Raw genomic sequence first — 17535 nt, 5'->3', positions numbered from 1 at the left:
AAATTTTTGGTTTGTCTTCAATCTAACCGCCGGACTCTGGCTGAAAACATTCGTTGGGATTAGACAACTCCCATCTGTTATTTGACTATCTCATTACCGAGAACGTTTCTCAAGGTGTTGTTCCACAAGAAATAGTTCGTTGTGTCACGGAGAGTAATTTTTCGTTGTTAACGAACAGAAGCTTTAGTACGAATTCATTACGATAGTTAAAACGTATGTACGTATTCAACTCATGTCTTTTCTAAATAACCATGGTATAAGAAGTTAGAATAAGTAGTTAAAAAATTATAACTTATGAAAGAAGGCTATATTGGTCAGTGATTTGAATTTTTTCCCCCTTTTATTGGGATGCGCAATTAATTTGAAGCTGTTTCGAAGAAATATAATACCAATTGTAGCTTTCACAGTGCTTGACAGTGAAAGCGTATTTATACTTGACGGGAGGGAGGAGAAACCTTCATAAGCGTGACCTCAATGCTCGTTGTCCCGGCCATCCAATCAGAATAACTTTTTCATATTTGATCCGGGCAGGAAGCAACGCAACAAGTGAGTTCACGCGAGTTGATGCAAACATTGCACGGACAGCCAGAAAAGGCTGTGTCGGGAACAGAAGAAGATACTTCAGGTCAGTTGGAATTCTATCCTTTTCACATTTATTTGTTAAAGGTAGCTGCATCCAAAATGAAAAAGGTTTCTACAGTTTCATAATTAGGTAGTACACAATTTGAAGTGTTTTTGAAGCAAAACTTTTAAAAGGATTGCGCTGTTTTAATGATCTAGGGTGGAAATGTTATGTTTTATTTTCTTGTAAAGAATCATTTTTAGAATACAGTACGGTACTTAACAAGCATTAATGCGTTCGTCAAATATACTTTAATTACAGTTTTATTTTACGAGTGACATTTTTTAGCAGTAACTCTTTCAACACAGCTGCAAGTTGTTTAAAAAATAAAATTTATAAAGTAGATAATATTTTATAATCCAAAAATAAATCTATTTTTAAAGAAAAATGTCTTAAAACAGTCTGTAAAAAAGTCTCAGGAAATGCATAGCATTTTAGAAGAAAATTGTTATTTTTTCGACAGATAACTAGTTTAAGTCACTGTAAAATGTTAATTTTTTATCTTGTGTTAAATTTTTATTCCAGGTAACAAAAATGTTTGAGTACAGGAAGGGAAATAAATACATATATATATTGTTTCAGATTTCATTTATAATGTTTAGAATACGGTTCCCTCCCAAGATCTCTAAAAATTTTCCTTTAGTAAATACATATTAAAATGCTGTCGTTGCGTATTATGTAACTGTGTGTAGTCATTCTTTTGATGTGTTTTTTAATTACACACATATAAATTTTTATTATTATTATAATACATTTTTATTCAAAGTGAATGTAAATTCAAACAATAGCAAAACTGCTTTCAAAAAAATTAAATTCGCTACTTATTTGGAGCCATTGTATACATGGAAATATATCCGAAAAGTCAGTGGATGAATTAAAAGTCCTTAAAATGTTCTAAATACACTAAAGCAAGTTGATCACTAGATCATCTAGATCTAGATTTTGTCTCTAATAACATTTATCAGCACTTTTAAATAACACTCATCGTGAAAATAAGGCCCATCGAAACGGGAGGCATTAGCAACTAGAAATCCTTTGCCGCGATATGTTTTGCTAGAACTTGACGATGAAACACAATTTCGGAAGTATTTGACGTACTGTACTGATTACAGTCATCTGATTGTTTTAGATTTTAAGTTTTTTGCTTATTATGAAAATGTATATAACTTTAGAAGCATGTGATACTTTTATAATTCGTTTTTGGAGATTTATTTTAAAATGCTTTTATTAATTTTTCAATAATTTAAACTGCTTAACTTAATCTAAATTATTTTCGCAATTCTTTCGTTATTTGCATTCTAATACACGTTCTCATATTTTTTATAATTTAAGTGAAAATTTTTTGTGAATTTTAGTGATTTAAGTTAACTTTTATAAAAAAAATTCATTTTTTTAACATTTGCTCTATCTAATGAATTGCATATACACACTTAGAACTCTTCATGAGGGAAAATGTAATACCTATTACATAGCTTAATTTTGAGATGCATTTTTGTCTCGAAGAATCCACATAAATCTTTTAAATAAGAAAATAAAACGTTTCCGATTCAAATCAATCACTTGGATTTTTTAAGTCATTCATAATATGTTTTTGCAATTACGTGCAGAAATTAAAAAGAGACTTTTTCGTATTTGTTATACTTTCGAAGAGAAAGAAATTGCATGGGGGGTCTCCTTTAATGATAAAGGATTTTTTTTCCTTCCCCAGAGACAGTAAAAATTGAACAAAATATCTAAAAATGTATTATTGTGAGTATAAATCTTAACTGGTATGGTGAAAATTTTGTGTTTTGCTGAGCATGAGCGGGACGATCGATCCGTACATAAAATTATAATCTTACGAACTCTTCTCGAATGTATATAACTAGGTATTTATAACAATTATTAATAATTTGATTTTAAGAAGGAATGAGTTAAGTGTTTCCGCAAGAAACGAAGTAAGAATTTAAGATCCCGGTAGTATTCTTGATTACAAGGATCTTTATTTCTCGAGAAAAGAAATTCTACTCTGTATCTTCGAGATTTTTATTGGTAATGTTGTATGTACTTAAATCCAGTTTGATTTCGTTACAAGTCTATATTAAAATGATCCAGCATCAGCTTCTTACTACGTATTGTCCATTGATTTCTTTATTTAATACACTAAAAATGTTATTGTTTTGTTTAAAAAAAAGGAATAAATATGAAACTGGTAAAATAAAAGATATTTGATAATTTGGAATATATATATATATCAAAATAAATAGTACTTTTCAGAAATTTATTTGTTGTTTATGTAATGAATAAAAGTTCAAGTATTTATAAAACTAAATTATTGCATAGAGGAATTCCCTGAAATTATCCCTACTTATTTCAAAGGCTTTGTTTAAAAAAATGTAACGAATTTGAAGTTAAGCTGACTTTTGAGATGAACGGAACAATGTTGTATTTGCGGAAAAGTCAAAATTTAATATATTTGGGCAAGATAGACGAATTTTTATAGGACGAACACGAACACTTACGAACGGACGTACGGGCATAATGATTTGTGGATGTTTCGCTGCCTGTGCAATAAGAAACTTGGTATTTATCAAAACTAAAATGGATTAGTGAAAATATTCTTAATGAAAACCTGAAAATATCTATAAGAAAACTTTGTAGTCAAAATCTTTCCAGATAAACATTTACAGTCCTAAATATTTGCTTGTGATTATTATAAAAAATATCTTAAAATTACCAAAACTCGAACGTAAAATCCTATCGAACATGCAAGAAAGAAAAGATGAGAGAACATGATATTTCGTCGAAGGTTCTCCTAAAAAGAATTCTTACACGAGGGGGGTGGGAAGGAACATTTTTACAGGGAAAAAATGAATTGAATCCGCACCAAAGCGCGTGAAAAGATCGTTTTAGCTAAAGGATATCTAAAGAAATTTTAAACATCCCGTTATTTTCATGTTTTTATTAATACAAACTGTTTATTCAAGCTACCCGAATATTTATGCGAGTTCTATTGCAGAATTTATATAATTTTACGAAAAACGTTTTGAGTAACTTTTTTTCAAAATAAACAGGTTTTAAAATAGATGATGTAATATATATGTAAAGAAAAATAGTCATTTTGTTAATATCCCTCCTCAAATGGCGAGCACCAGCCATTATAGGCATTGGCCAATTTTTACTATTATTGAGTAACTGATATTTGCTAATATTTAATAACTGATATTTGTAAATAAAACTGGAAAACACATGTGTCCGAAAACAAATATGAGCCACTGAATAATAGCACATTTTGTTCATCATATATGGGTATTTTCAATCTCGTCTGTTTCAAAATCGAGAACTTATTGATATTGAGATTAGAATTTTAGAGCATTTACAGTATTGTTTTTTAATCATAATATAAAATAATAGATTTAAGTTCTACATATGTTATAGCATATTTTTTGGGCAATTATATGCAATTTCTTGAGAAATGAGAAATCGGAAGATTTTTTTTTTTTTTTCCTTAGGAGAGAATTTTGGAAAAGAAAGAATGTTGCTAGGTTAGCTCCCCCCTTCTTCCTCTCAAAAAGTCGTCAGGTCAAAACATGACGCTTTTGTCCCTGGTACCCGCACCGAACCGGTTGAAGGTCAGTTCTGAAACTAACTCGTCGCTTATGCCATTTATTAACATCCAATATTCTATCTTGTTTATGCTGATGAAAATGCTTTTAACATATTTCGTTGCTTGCCTTCTTATCCGAGAGAAAAATATTTCATTCTTTATCACCTGTTTTTGTTGGATCCTATTTTTTGTAAGTTTGGGAGTAAATATTTTGCTAAAAAAAAAAGCTCACAATGTTATTTACTTCTCTTCTTGTAACACAGTATCTTCATGAACATATAGTGAGTAACTAAAGGCCGGCCTTAGGCATTTTGCCGACTGGAGCAGTTTTTGCGGGTTCTAAATTGTCAACTCAGTGCTTCATTAAATTTTAAAAAATTTATAGTCTCTAAATTCTGGTGCACAGCACACAGACTTCATTTTACTATTTTTGTAATATTATCTCTTCCTGGCAACCCATTTTTAAAATACTTTACGTATCACGGCTTTTCAAAAGCCAGTACCTTCCCATTTAATCATAGAAATTAAATTAGCTAGCAAAGAAAATATTAAGGTAATATCTCAATACTTACAAACAAAAGAAAACTAGTGAAAAGTTTCAAAATATTGGAAATTTAAATGAGAAAAATAACAAAATTATAGACTGTCCGACTTTTATTTTGTAAATAGTTTTTACCCTTTATAAGTTTAAATTAAATTTTAAAATGTATAAAAAAACTAGCGTTGACTAACTTTCCCTTTTGTTTATAAATCAATACGTTTTCGAACTTTGATTTATAATGGCTAGAGCACATTTTATTTAAATTCTTATGCTGAATATTACTTTATAAAGTATAAAAAATATAGGCGTCCGACTTTTACTTTGAGTCACTATATCTCGCTTACCAGTAGCCGAATGGATAAGACCGCTGAATGCTCTTTATTCGACCGGGGCTCAAACCCTGGAAAATGGGCTAACTGCATGTGCGTTTTCGTGGTTTCCGCTGTATGTGACATAAATACGAGCTAATTTTCCTTGGAAAGTATTGCACGAAAGCGTGCTTTGCATTAATCAGTTAACCAATCATTAACTTTATCTTCCCATTTTTCCATTAGGAGAGTTTTTGATATCAACTAGAATTTTTTAAAGATACAACAAAACACACGCAGGCTATCCTCCTAATTTATTTATTTATCATGAGCAGGTTTCTTACCTAAGCTATATACTAAACAGAATAGTGCCTGCGCAGCGGACAGATTTACAAATCCAGCAGCCGCCACCACCAGGGTAAGGCTGACAAATCGAACGACATTTTTTCCCAAACTCAGAAAGTACATAGCGTAGTAGCGTTACATAAGCAATGACATCTTGCATTGATATGCTACGTATAATGCTGAGTTATAAGTACGTATTTAATACAATAATAATAACAGTTGCTCATTAAACTTTACAAATAAGTACTTAACAAACAAACAAAAATATTTAAAAAAATAAAATAAAAAGGAACATTAAGTAATGAAGGAAAGAAAAATTATAAATAAAATTAATAAATAATATATATAAATAAATAAAAATAAATATATAAATGAATAAATAAAACAAAAAAAAAAAAAAAAAGCAGAAAATAAATTTTTAAAAATTTGAAGGCTTTTAGATTTTATATTACGCACAAAGGCCCGTGTTTTAACGTTTTGTATGTTAACATACAATTCCCAGTCAAGGTACCATTGATTTTTCCAAATTCTTGCTAAAAAATTAAACATACTGACGTTATAGTAAGTTTTTTATCTCAGAAAATACTGAATCTTTTTATTTGAAACTAATACCAGGTTTTAGTCAGTCTTTATAAATCTTATAAGTCAGTCTTTATAAGTCTTTTAAAATTGTAATAATTAAAAAATTTGGCGAAAAATACGTAATATAATTAATGTAACTAAAACCTTAACCCTGTTACGTATGTTAATTTTATCATGTAAGTGCAGGAAATGAATAAATTTCATCATATCCATAATTATTATGGCAATATTTTATTATCATTACCTAGAACTGAGCACTTGCATTCGAAGTATTTTGCTTTCAGCTAACTCGTAAGGTAAAAGAACTATAATTGGGTCCGAGACGCTTCAAAACTATTTTTGATTGTATACTTAACACTCATGTGCCCTTGAACCTTTTTCACTTTATCTTCTAAAAACAGTAATGATGAAGGGGAAAAAAAATTTTATTGCGGCTGAATGTTGAAGTCATGTCATATAATGAGTGGTTAACGTCATTATTGTCTTCCAGGTATGAATTCGAAGAAGACTGTTTTCGTGACCGGGGGAGCAGGATTTATTGGCAGCCACACAGTCATCGAGCTGCTAGAGGCGGGTTACGACGTTATAGTCGTAGATAACTTCGTGAATGCTGTCTCAGGTAAGTACTTCGAAAAACTTGCAAGACTGGCTGATGTCATTTGCCTTTGACGAAAATACCTGAAGGGCATATTGCAGTTCCTGAAAGTTCCCTTTTCTTTTTTTTAACTTTCGCTTTCTTGTTTGACCTTCCAGTCATCATCCTCATCTTTTTGTTAGCTAGTGTTGCTTCATCTTCAAAATGCCCCGCGGTTAGAAAACGCAGTGGAAGTATTCTGGAGCGTAATCTGTTTAGATCTTTATATTGGATCTGTATATTCCTAAATGGTCGCTTATCAATACAATTCAATCTCAGGCACAGCGAACTTGCGTATAGTTTAGCGAATAAAACCAGGGCTGTGGAGTCGGTAGGTAAAATGACCGACACCTGGAATTTTAAAGACTCCGACTCTTCCATATATATGTAAACATATACACATGCGTTACAGCTTATTTTTTTTTTAATATAAGAGAAGTAATAGATGGTACAGAAAAAAATTTGATGGCATATCAGATTATTTAATTAGCATGAAATGGAAAAAACTGGCATTGCTAATTTCTAAGAAACAGTATAGCTTCGGTACGATCTTCTTTGATAGAGGACCGTAGATCCAATATGATAAACTTCAGAGCTGAGAATAGTCTTTCCACACTAACTTGAGTTGGAGGAAGAGCCGTTGCTGTTAGGGCTACTTCTTTTAACTTTTCAGGATAGATTTGTATAAGTTCTAAAAGAGGTGTCTTACAAGAGCGATCATATTTCTGTATTTCTTCAAGGGTTGTGTAGAAATCTTGTTTGTATTTTTTCATTTTTATACCTAAAGGCTCTTGGTTGTTTATTTTCATTCACTTTGCCTTAGCCTTTACAGTATTGTCCAAATATTTCTCAAAATCTAATTCATCACTGGAAGGGGATGAAAGAGACCCAACTGCAATGTCTGCAGTATGACTGTCCTGATATGAATACTCCAACTGCTCTGAGAATAATTTCATTCTTAGTGAAAGTTCAAAGACGTCTTTCTTTGCCTTTTTAATTTGCTCGTTAGCCAACAAAATTCGGTGTTTTGGATCTACATATATTGAATCCAGCAAGATCTTATTGTTTCACAAACTCATTGAAGAAATGATTTCTTCTACAATAAGATCTCTCATTTTAGAAAGAATAAATATCATATTCTTTCATTCTCACATAAACAAGCCTCCCGCTAGTTCTTCAAATTGCAGTTTTTTGGGGTCTATATATGGTGTAAAAAGAAGAGTTTCCAATTCTGCAACATCATTCTACAGTCTTTCTGTTAGTGAAGCATTAGGGTTATCTATATTTTCTAAAAACGTTCTTAATTCTAACAACCTCTTTATCATCACATATGTACTGCTCCATCGCGTTGCTTAATTGCTCCTTTTTCTGCCCGCCTTATAAGAATGGTACCAATTTTGGGAGTTCTTGTTGCTATTGCTGCTTGCCTAAATTTACCACTGAGATTTGTACCATGACCTTCAACTCATTTCTAACAGCAAGCTGCAAGGTAAGGACTGCACAACGCATTTGCTCCATTTGGGATAGTTTTTGATGTCTCTTCAGCAACATTATCCATTCTCCTCATATTTATTTATTAATACGACAATAAAATAGGAAATGACTAAATATTTATTAATGTACCTAGTCCATAAAAAAATAACTCAGTTTGTCATTAATTTTTTTTTCAATTCACTTAATTTCATTTCAAATTCAAACTGCCCAACAAAAACTGAAATCCGAGTGTTTTTAGCGACTCCAGCTCCGACTACTTTTAACTAGAAATCTGCCTAACTCCGATTCCGACTCCACAACCCAGAGTAAAATTAAGCTGCATGAGCTCTATTTAAGGACCTCAATGGCTGAAGGTTTGGTTTATTTGATTATAACAAAGCTCGCGAGGACTACCTGCCTAAGCGGAAGGACGCCTTTATGGAAAACTTTCTAAAGAAAACTGGCTCGTATCTACGTTATACGTGGAGAAAGGCCATCCAGCCAGTCCGCTTGCTTGGAATCCAATCGAGGTCGAACTACCAGCGTTCAGAGACTTAACCGTTCAGCCGTTAAAAAGCCATTGGCTAAAGGATTTTTGTTATTTATTTAGTTTACCCTCGTGCATCTTGTCATCAGGAAATGGTCCTCAAATAGTTTACTTAAGTGCTTCTTACTACTCTGATCGCAGAATTTCTAACTGCAGCATGCCCTACGGTCCATTTTACGAAAATAATGTTTCATGATTTATTAATATATTAAGCATTTCTGTGTGTTACCACAAACATCTGGAACACAATAGGCAGTAACTAATTCCTGAATGGTAAGAATGTCTCCTTCATAGAAAACAGCTGTTTCATTGAAAAATATAATTTAATCCGATATAACACAAATTAGCAGAACATATTCAAGCGCATGGTTCCTTCTTTCACCTGTCGAGATGTGCAGTTTTACCAGTAAGCGAACCCAACCGTCGCCTAGGGGCGAGAAATTCCAGATCGCAGTTTTTTCCCATCATAAAAAGAAGGGGAAAAAAATCGATAATGTTTTCACTTTTTAAATCTAAGTATTTCTAATTAAATCTAATTAAATATTACTTAATTTAATATTAAATAAATAATACTTGAGTATTGTAAATGAAATCTTTCAAAGCGGTTAATTCCGTAAGTCGCCTGCCTTTGAACTTGACCAGTAATTTTTGAAATTACAACTGAACAACGATACTGAGCGCCATGGATGGTCTCTAAGACAAGTACTTAAAAGATACATTAAAAAGTAAAGAAAACTAAAGCATAGATAGTCGGCATAGTAAGGTTTCATTTTATATACTGTAGAGCAGTGGTCTTTAAACCATGTTCCCCGGAATCCAGGGGTTCCACATGTCAAACACGGGACCAATCAAAATAAAATTATGAAGTACTCCCACTAGTTGCTTAATATTTATTAACTAAGTATACATTTAATTTTATCTTTGAAAATTAATTAGAAGCTTCGTGTGTGGGCTGCTGACGTTCTAAACGAAGTAAATATATCCCTATAAGGACTGAATGTACATATTATAAGAATAAAAAAAAAAAAAATAATCATTGATTTTGAAACCTAACATGTGGTGGTCATATGACAAAGAGGATGACTTACAATGCTTTAGAAAACTGAATAGTTTTCTACTTGAAAATAATTGGAGTTTTGACGACAATGTTCAAAATTATATATTGGAACACCTTTTTCAGTTGAAGAAAACTGTAAGAGAATAGTTCCCAGGAAAAGGAAAAAAAACTAAGTATGACCGAATCAATAATCCTTTCGAGTACTACGATAAATTAGAAGACTTGCCACTGAAGGAAAGGGAATAACTTATCGACATAGCAACAAAATCAGCCTTAAAATTTAAATTTAAGCAAGAGCACTTTCTACATTTTTAGTTGCAGGTTCTTGCAGAATACCCAGAAGTTTCTCACAGAGCTCTAAACGTATAAATGCCATTCGGAATAACGTATTTAAGCGAAAAATCTTTCTCAACGCATGTGACTATAAAAACAATTAAATTGCAGAATATGAAATGAGACTGCAGATAACATCAATACAGCTAGTCTTCGACAGTTTGTTTAAAAAGTGCAAGCACACCCCTGTCGCTAAATATAATGCAAGCGGTAGTGACACCTGGAGGAGTTTATGCTACTCAAAAATAAATTACGTTAATCTTGTGTTAACAATTTTTAATAAAATATACAATACTTTAATTGCCTTTACATAATGTATCTATAATATATTGATCTATTTTAAACATTACGTTTTACACATTTTGCTAAGAGTAGGATGAGGGTTCCCCCCAAAAAAACTTTATAGTTCTAATAAGTTTCCGAAGATCTACAAAGTTTGAAGACCACTTCTGTACAGGTACTACGCACTTTCGTTCACGAAAAAAAGATTAAGCTGCCTTTATTTACATAACCGTAGGTCGTAGATATATTCCACTTTGGCGTTTATAAATTAAGAAATACAACTTTTTTAATAAGATCCTCTAGTCTGTCTTTAAATATAGTAAATTTTTATAGTCATTAATAAAAAAAAAATTCAAAAATGCGATTCCCGTCTGACAAAAATTGAATGAGACATTTAATTTTTAAAATTTCTTATCATATTCAGGGTTTGTATACAAAATCAAGAGTGAAATGTTTGCTCATAACAAAAACGAAATGGAAGTATCGATTTCGAAAAAGTTTCCTGGTGTTAATAGATTAAGTTGCTATGCAGATTGTCATGTAAAGTATTGAATCAATATAACCCCCTCCCAAAAATGGAAGGAATTTATTTGGAGAACTCGTGCTCTAAAAAACAACAGAAGGCTTCAGTGCTGGCCCATAAGTAACTCGAAACATTATTTGCACAAATTAGAAACGAAAAATATTTCTAGTTTAATACATTTTTGTACGAGTTTAGATTATGATTCTAAAGTAATAAAATTGCATTAGAATGTTAATGTATTTTTAGCATTTGAAAACTTGAAAAATTGCTAGTGTGAAAATCCTTTCCGCATATTATATGTAACAAAATTTTAAATTAAAGAATGTTATACTCTAGTAAATCACAAAAGGATATCACTGAATGGTACTAAAAGGAAGCAAACCTCAAATTATCCAAATTTATTTTTTATAATCAACCCTTCATGGCAAACAGAAAAGGACTTCAAAATTAAATACCTCGGTCAATTTTTGTCGAACGGGAGTAAAACATTTTGCTTTTTATTTTATTAAATATAAAGACCAGGAAAACGTTTTAAAAAATAATTTCATTGCTTTTACAAGATTGATTTTTAAATTTCAAAATACCAAAAAATGAACATTCGTGTCATTTAAATTATAATTGGAAGTATGTGTCTACGACCAACGGTTGCGGAAATAAGACCTCATGATGTATATTCTTCGCAATTCCAGACAATTTTGGTCTTCTGTGAAGGCGATTGTTTTGGGACGTGTTATTTATGTTATCAAGAATGCTGATCACTTTCAGAGGGGATTTTCTTAGAAAGGAGTTTGCTCGGAGAGGATTCACTATATAAAAATATACCTAAATTTTTCTTTGTTTAGGCCGTCAGATACTCTTGCGCCTATCCTGAAAAGAAAGTCGTTCACACTTTATGGAAGCGATTATGATAATTAATTTTTATGCATAAAGGGTGTATTTCTTGCGACTATTTTCTTCAAATAGCTTTGATTCTTGGCTGTAGCTCTAACTCAAAATTTTCACCGAAAGGAAACTTTTTCTTAATTCCATCATATTTGCTTTATCCCACTCTTTCGTGGGTCGTTTCTTAAAGTCCGTTTAGTGTTCTGGAATGGTGTTTTCCTAAGATTCGTTTTGACAAACCGAAAACGCAAGTCTATAGGAAAAGCTTGCTTTTAGTTGCTTTTACATTTTATGGTTTCGTTAAGTAAGAGCGAATGTATCACCGTGCGTTTGGCGCATCGTAACATTTTAGGTTTTGCGGCAGAAAATCCTTCATCATCAAAGGAAAAGCTTCAGGTGACTTTAAAGATATTTTATTGAATTAAATACATTTTATTCCTGTTTCTTGGTCTTTCTTTGCTAAATAAACGACGGTATGCTTCTAGAAACTTTGTTTTTTACGAAGTTCAAATTTATTGATGTTCTTTCCATATAGTGCTCGAATTTCTTCTTCAAAAATTCATTCTAAAATATTTTGCTGATAATACAATGAATCAATTTAAACGTTACTAGAGACTTTTTTTGAGTTCTTATTTACCGTTGTAACAAAATCTTGCTCGCTTAAATATAATATGCTTTTTCGAATGTTATCATAAATTTCCATTTATCAACAGCTAGATTCTTTAATATCATTTTCTGTAATTTGTTTCTCTTTTCGTTATAAGCTTTGGCAAAAGCAGACGAACTTTAGCTTGCTTCAAATCTGTATGAAGAATTTTAATTAAAGTGCTAAAAGACATTTCCGATTCAATTGCTCTTTGAGCCGGTGTATTTTCTTTTAGTATCAGAGACTTCCCTTTCTTGATATTTTGATATTTACCAGCTTTCGGAGAGTCTTAGGATGGGGTTTTAGAGCTTTTTTTTTATTTTAATTTTCCCTTTCAAATTTAATATGTTAAAGATACCTTTCTTCGGAATGTAATAACTTCGATTTTGATATATTGCTTTACAATAAGTTTATACGAATATTTTTTCACGGAAAGTGGGTTTACGTAACCTTTATGCCATCTCCGAATTTTAGGAACCACTTCCAAATTAAATCTCTTATGCCACATTCCAAACAAAACAAAACAAAACGCTAGTAGATGATTATATTGAAAATACTAAATGTTTAATCTCAAAATACTAACTAGAAAATTTAAATAGGAAATCGTTTTCATAAAGTACGAACGGCCTTCTGTGTGTAATATAGATTCTCTTATATTTATCATACTTATTAAACCCATGTTATATCACAGCCAGATTGCATTCCTTCATATGCTGAAGTATTTAATGCACAATTGCAGCTCTAGGTTATTTTGCAATACCGAGACTCATCTATATGTATCTAAGTAAATAGGCTTAGCGCATCATTAGCAAATATACGTATCTTTGGGGAAGACTTTCTTTTCTATGCTCACCAATGGCCGAGCGGTAAAATCGCTGAACACTGGTAGTTCGGTCCGAATCCCGCGAACGGACTGGCTGCATGGGCGTTTTCGTGGTTTTCCCCATGTGTAACGTGTATACGAGCCAGTTTTTCTTAGAAAGTTCTCCACGAAGGCATCCCTTCCCTTAGGCAGATAGCCCTCGAGGCTTTGCCATAATCACACACACACTTTTCTATGTGATACTTTTGCAGCGTACTTCATTATGTATCGTTAACTGAAAATCTCCACTTCTTTAATAATTTTTACTTTTGATAATAAAAAAGAACTAGAAAAACTGCTTTTGTTTCTTATACTTATATAACTGCAATATTCATAAACAGCAAAATACATTAAAATATTCTTAGGCATCTAAAATACTGGAAACAGGTTAGTTTTCATCACATGAAAAATCTTTTTTCCCTCCGATTCTGAGGTAATAAAATAATTTATAAAAATTTAATGCAAAATAGGAATTAATAGTGTTGCTATGGAATAATACAACTATTAATTTTTTTAATTAATTTTGAATGCAAGTCGAAATTTATTATTAATAATAGTTCAGATATTAAATAATAACTTATTTATATAACGAAATTAAATCACATCAAATCTAAGAGACACAGAAAAATTTATTGGAAAACTTATCCGACGTTAGTTTTCAGTTAAAAGTATCTAACCAATGTAACTTTATAAAATTTCATTTTTCTCTATGTAACGTGATCAGTTTTAATTCGATAAAATATTATTTTATAATAGACTTGGTTTTAATTACACTCACATAAAATGAAGAATGTACTAATTGCCATGTACATGATTGTAAATAAGTATATAAACTGTAAGTATTATCTAGACAGGACATCAAAGGAAATTTACATTCGACATCTTACTCCTCAACTGTTGAACTTCCATTGAAGATTGCGACAAGACTTCAGATAACATCTTTGAAGGTCTCTCCCAGCGTGATAATTTATGCTAAAGGCAGTCTGATGTCAGCCATCGTAATTTGTGCCTTAAGGTTATAAAGAAACAAGAAAAATATCCACAAGTGCAACTGAAACGGAAATCAACTATGAGTAAAATGTATGCAACATTTTCCGAAAAAAAATAATAAATAATAATTGTCCATTGAATTTATTTAATTAAAAGCAACTTCTGCGTTTTTCATGTTATTGAAGAGCTCTAAAAGGATAATTGTATTAAAGAGTGACTAAATTTCATTGAATGCAGTAGCCATACTTTGAAGTTTATAATGAGTCTAGGAAAGCTTTTGAATATTGATTTTAGCTTTAGTTTTGGCTCAGAATTTTAACAATTTGACTAAATATTTGCTAAGAATTCTTGAGTTATTTATAAAAATAAGACTAGTTTTCTGTCTTTTTATCATTGGCTTGAGTGGTATTGTTACAGGAACAATATATTATGAAAATCGTTTACATGTTATTTTCTTCAAAAGGAAAGAGCTAAGCGACTAACACTTTTTTTCTTAGCATCGCCAAAATACTGGCATCAGCTATTTAGATCTTGATTATTAGTAAACAGTTTCATCCAGCTAAAGTTTAATCACATGCTTATTTTCTAAACATACTTTTTATAACTTTTTAATTAAAAAATTCTTTCACAAAGCCCTCGAGAGCTGTCTACTCTAAGAAGGATTATTTAGACCATGGAAAGCACATGGCACTGTCTACCTAAGGGAACTGAGGCCTTCGGAGAGAGTATTTTAACGGAAACTATCCCATATGAGAAAACAACGAAGGTTCCAAGCAGCCAGTCCATTCACCAGAATTTGGACCCGAGCCGAACTACTAGCATTCAGCGGTTTTGCTCTTTGGCCGCTGATGGCCACCTTAAGAAGAATGATTTTTGTGGATGATTTAATAACATAAACTATTCACATTAGTCCTGGGATAAATCTTAAAAATAATCATCAGAATCAAATTTTCGGACACCCGAAATTAAATAGTTCGGACTCCCGAAATAAAAACAATTCAAAGATTTTTGGGTTTAATAATTTAAAGCTCTAATTGTCTATCATTCCTTAAAAATCTAGCTAGGAAAACTAGACGCTAAGTTCAAAATTCATGCTATGTTGCGTTTGAAAATGTGTGCATATTCATTTCCCATAGCATGTTTCCCGTAGCACTAAGTGCATGTTCATTTTTCGTGGTGGCTTTGCGGCTTGTGTCAAAGCTTTTTTTTCTCAGCAATATCCCTGAAACGCGTATCGAAATGTTTCTGCACATTTTAAGACATTTACAAAATTTGGCTGCGAGTATCAACCTTAAGACAGATATTGATTTATATATTAATTAAAAAATCCACCTTTTTGTACCGTTGTAACTTTCTCAAAAAGTTCCACGTTTGTTGTTTTATACTTACGTTTCATTACTAAAGAATTTATTGTTTTGTATTCTGCATCCAAGTTCTGCCGTTTCTAAGGTTTTAAGAAGTAGTAGAAATGTTTTGCATACATTACAGGGAAAGCAATACATTTTTAGTATTGCACTGAAATAAACTATTTAAAACTGTTGAGAAAATTGCTGGAGCTCATAAATTACGCATACGAGGTTTGTAAACTGATGAGTCAGTTCACTTAGTGCTATTGTCCTTCATAAGGCACAAAGGTATAAACCCCTTACATAGTTTTAAGCAGCAACTTCGTAGAGTTCGTATATATTGTGTTACTGCGTTTTCATGAAGTGAGTTTTTTGGGGGGAGGGGAAAGTTACAAAAACGAGTGATCTGAATTTGTGCGACGATGCGCCATCACGTTTTGTTTCTATCTGGGGTACAAAGCGACTGTATATTTTGAAGAATACGCTTATGGAAATTTTGTTGAGAGCAATGTTTTCAGGAGGTTTAAATCCTTTCCAGAAAGCAGAGAACCAACTAAACGCTGTCCTTGCTCTGGCAAGCCATCAACAAAAAGAACTGATGAAAATGTCGAAGAAATCGGGAACCCTTTGCGCTCACACAATTGACTGATTGTGAGAATCTCAGAGTGTGAAAACGGTAGTTCGGGCGAGGTCGCACATCAAAGAGAATTAGATTTTTCGGTCATTACAATGCTCCCCTGCTCTAACGGAGTTTTTGCTTGAAACGGAACTCTTTTGTTTCCCAGTCCCTGGTATTTTTCGGACTTCAATCCCTAGGAATTTTTCCCTTCTCCAGGCTGAAGAACAATTTGAATGAACTCCATTTTGGAATCACAGATTAAATAAATAAAATAAGAGATCGTTATCGCCCAGGTGAAGGGCATTTCAGTTTAAGCTCCAGCATTGTTTAGACGATTGGCAACAATGTTCAGGCGATTTATGGCTTCCCAAGGGAACAATTATTTTGATGGATATCGAGTGGATTTGTGACAGTCTCACTTCTTTATGTTCCAATTTCGTATTACGAAATTCAAAATTATGTTAGTTTCACCATTTTGATAGTAAGCGATACTGATGTGCCATTTAATATTTCTTGCAATAGCTTAATTTAATTCCACATAAGACGATGAAATTTCGTTTCTGCCATAATTATTAACGGTATTCTCTTAGCGTAATATGAAAAGTCAAAATTTTGTGTTTTTTCGAAATTCCTAGAAAATACTTTTTTTTTTTTTTTTTTTTTCCAGGTTAGCAATTTGAGTCGTTTATTTCATAAGTATTTTTAATTATAATATAGCGTATGTAAAAAACAAAATGTCGTAACTTCCTGAGAGTTTGTTTTTTACGCATTGCACAAAAATTTAGACGCAAGAGGAAATACCAAACTGAATTAAATTTAAAAATTTCGTAATTTTTATTTCCTTTTGTCGGACGTCATAGATGACTAAATATACTGCTTTCATCAAGGAGTAAATATATTTTAAGCTATAGCTATTAAGATAAACAAGATACAAACTTCTGTATAGATACAAGTAGTATACTTTTAATTATGTTTATTATATTTTTTAATTGTTAGACTTTTTTACACGTCTGAAAAAATCGTTGCTTTGGAAAAATCACAACAGTAACGAAAAGACGGCAAAAACATTTCGTAAATATAACTGAGAAAAATAAATTTTATACCTTACTGTAAAAGACAGTTTGTGATCTTTGTTATTATTATTATTATTTTAATAATATAGGCGGAAAACGTTTTTGGTATAACTTTCTCAAGACAGCTTGAGTGGATTAAAACACTAAACGCTGGTAGTTATATTCTTTTCGACTCCGGGCGGTTGAACAGACGGTTCTCGGGGATTTCGTTGTTTTCTTTACAGGTAATTATAGTAATCAATTTCAGCTCAAAAGTTCTCTTTGAGGGGATGTAGCTTGCCTTC

At 31.8% G+C, this 17535-nt stretch overlaps 1 protein-coding gene across 2 annotated transcripts in view; it reads left to right on the top strand.

Moving 5' to 3' along the window:
• The first annotated feature begins 482 nt into the window (after nt 1-482).
• LOC118197325 (UDP-glucose 4-epimerase-like) overlaps nt 483-17535 on the top strand; it is a 61398-nt gene continuing 44345 nt past the window's right edge. The window contains exons 1-3 of one of the 2 annotated variants that reach the window (XM_085818354.1): nt 608-625; nt 4114-4233; nt 6475-6603. In XM_085818354.1, the coding sequence (XP_085674480.1) occupies nt 6477-6603 (127 nt within the window). In that variant the 5' untranslated portion in view covers nt 608-625; nt 4114-4233; nt 6475-6476. Of the gene's footprint in view, nt 626-4113; nt 4234-6474; nt 6604-17535 lie in introns of both variants that reach the window. The other variant, XM_085818353.1, reaches the window with a different exon arrangement.

Source organism: Stegodyphus dumicola, chromosome 6, assembly GCF_044657685.1.
Source record: "Stegodyphus dumicola isolate Sdum_Otavi_A_Nest chromosome 6, ASM4465768v1".
NCBI lineage: Eukaryota > Metazoa > Arthropoda > Arachnida > Araneae > Eresidae > Stegodyphus > Stegodyphus dumicola.
The sequence above is the reverse complement of the archived record's forward strand: the minus strand, read 5'-3'. Positions and strand labels throughout refer to the sequence as shown.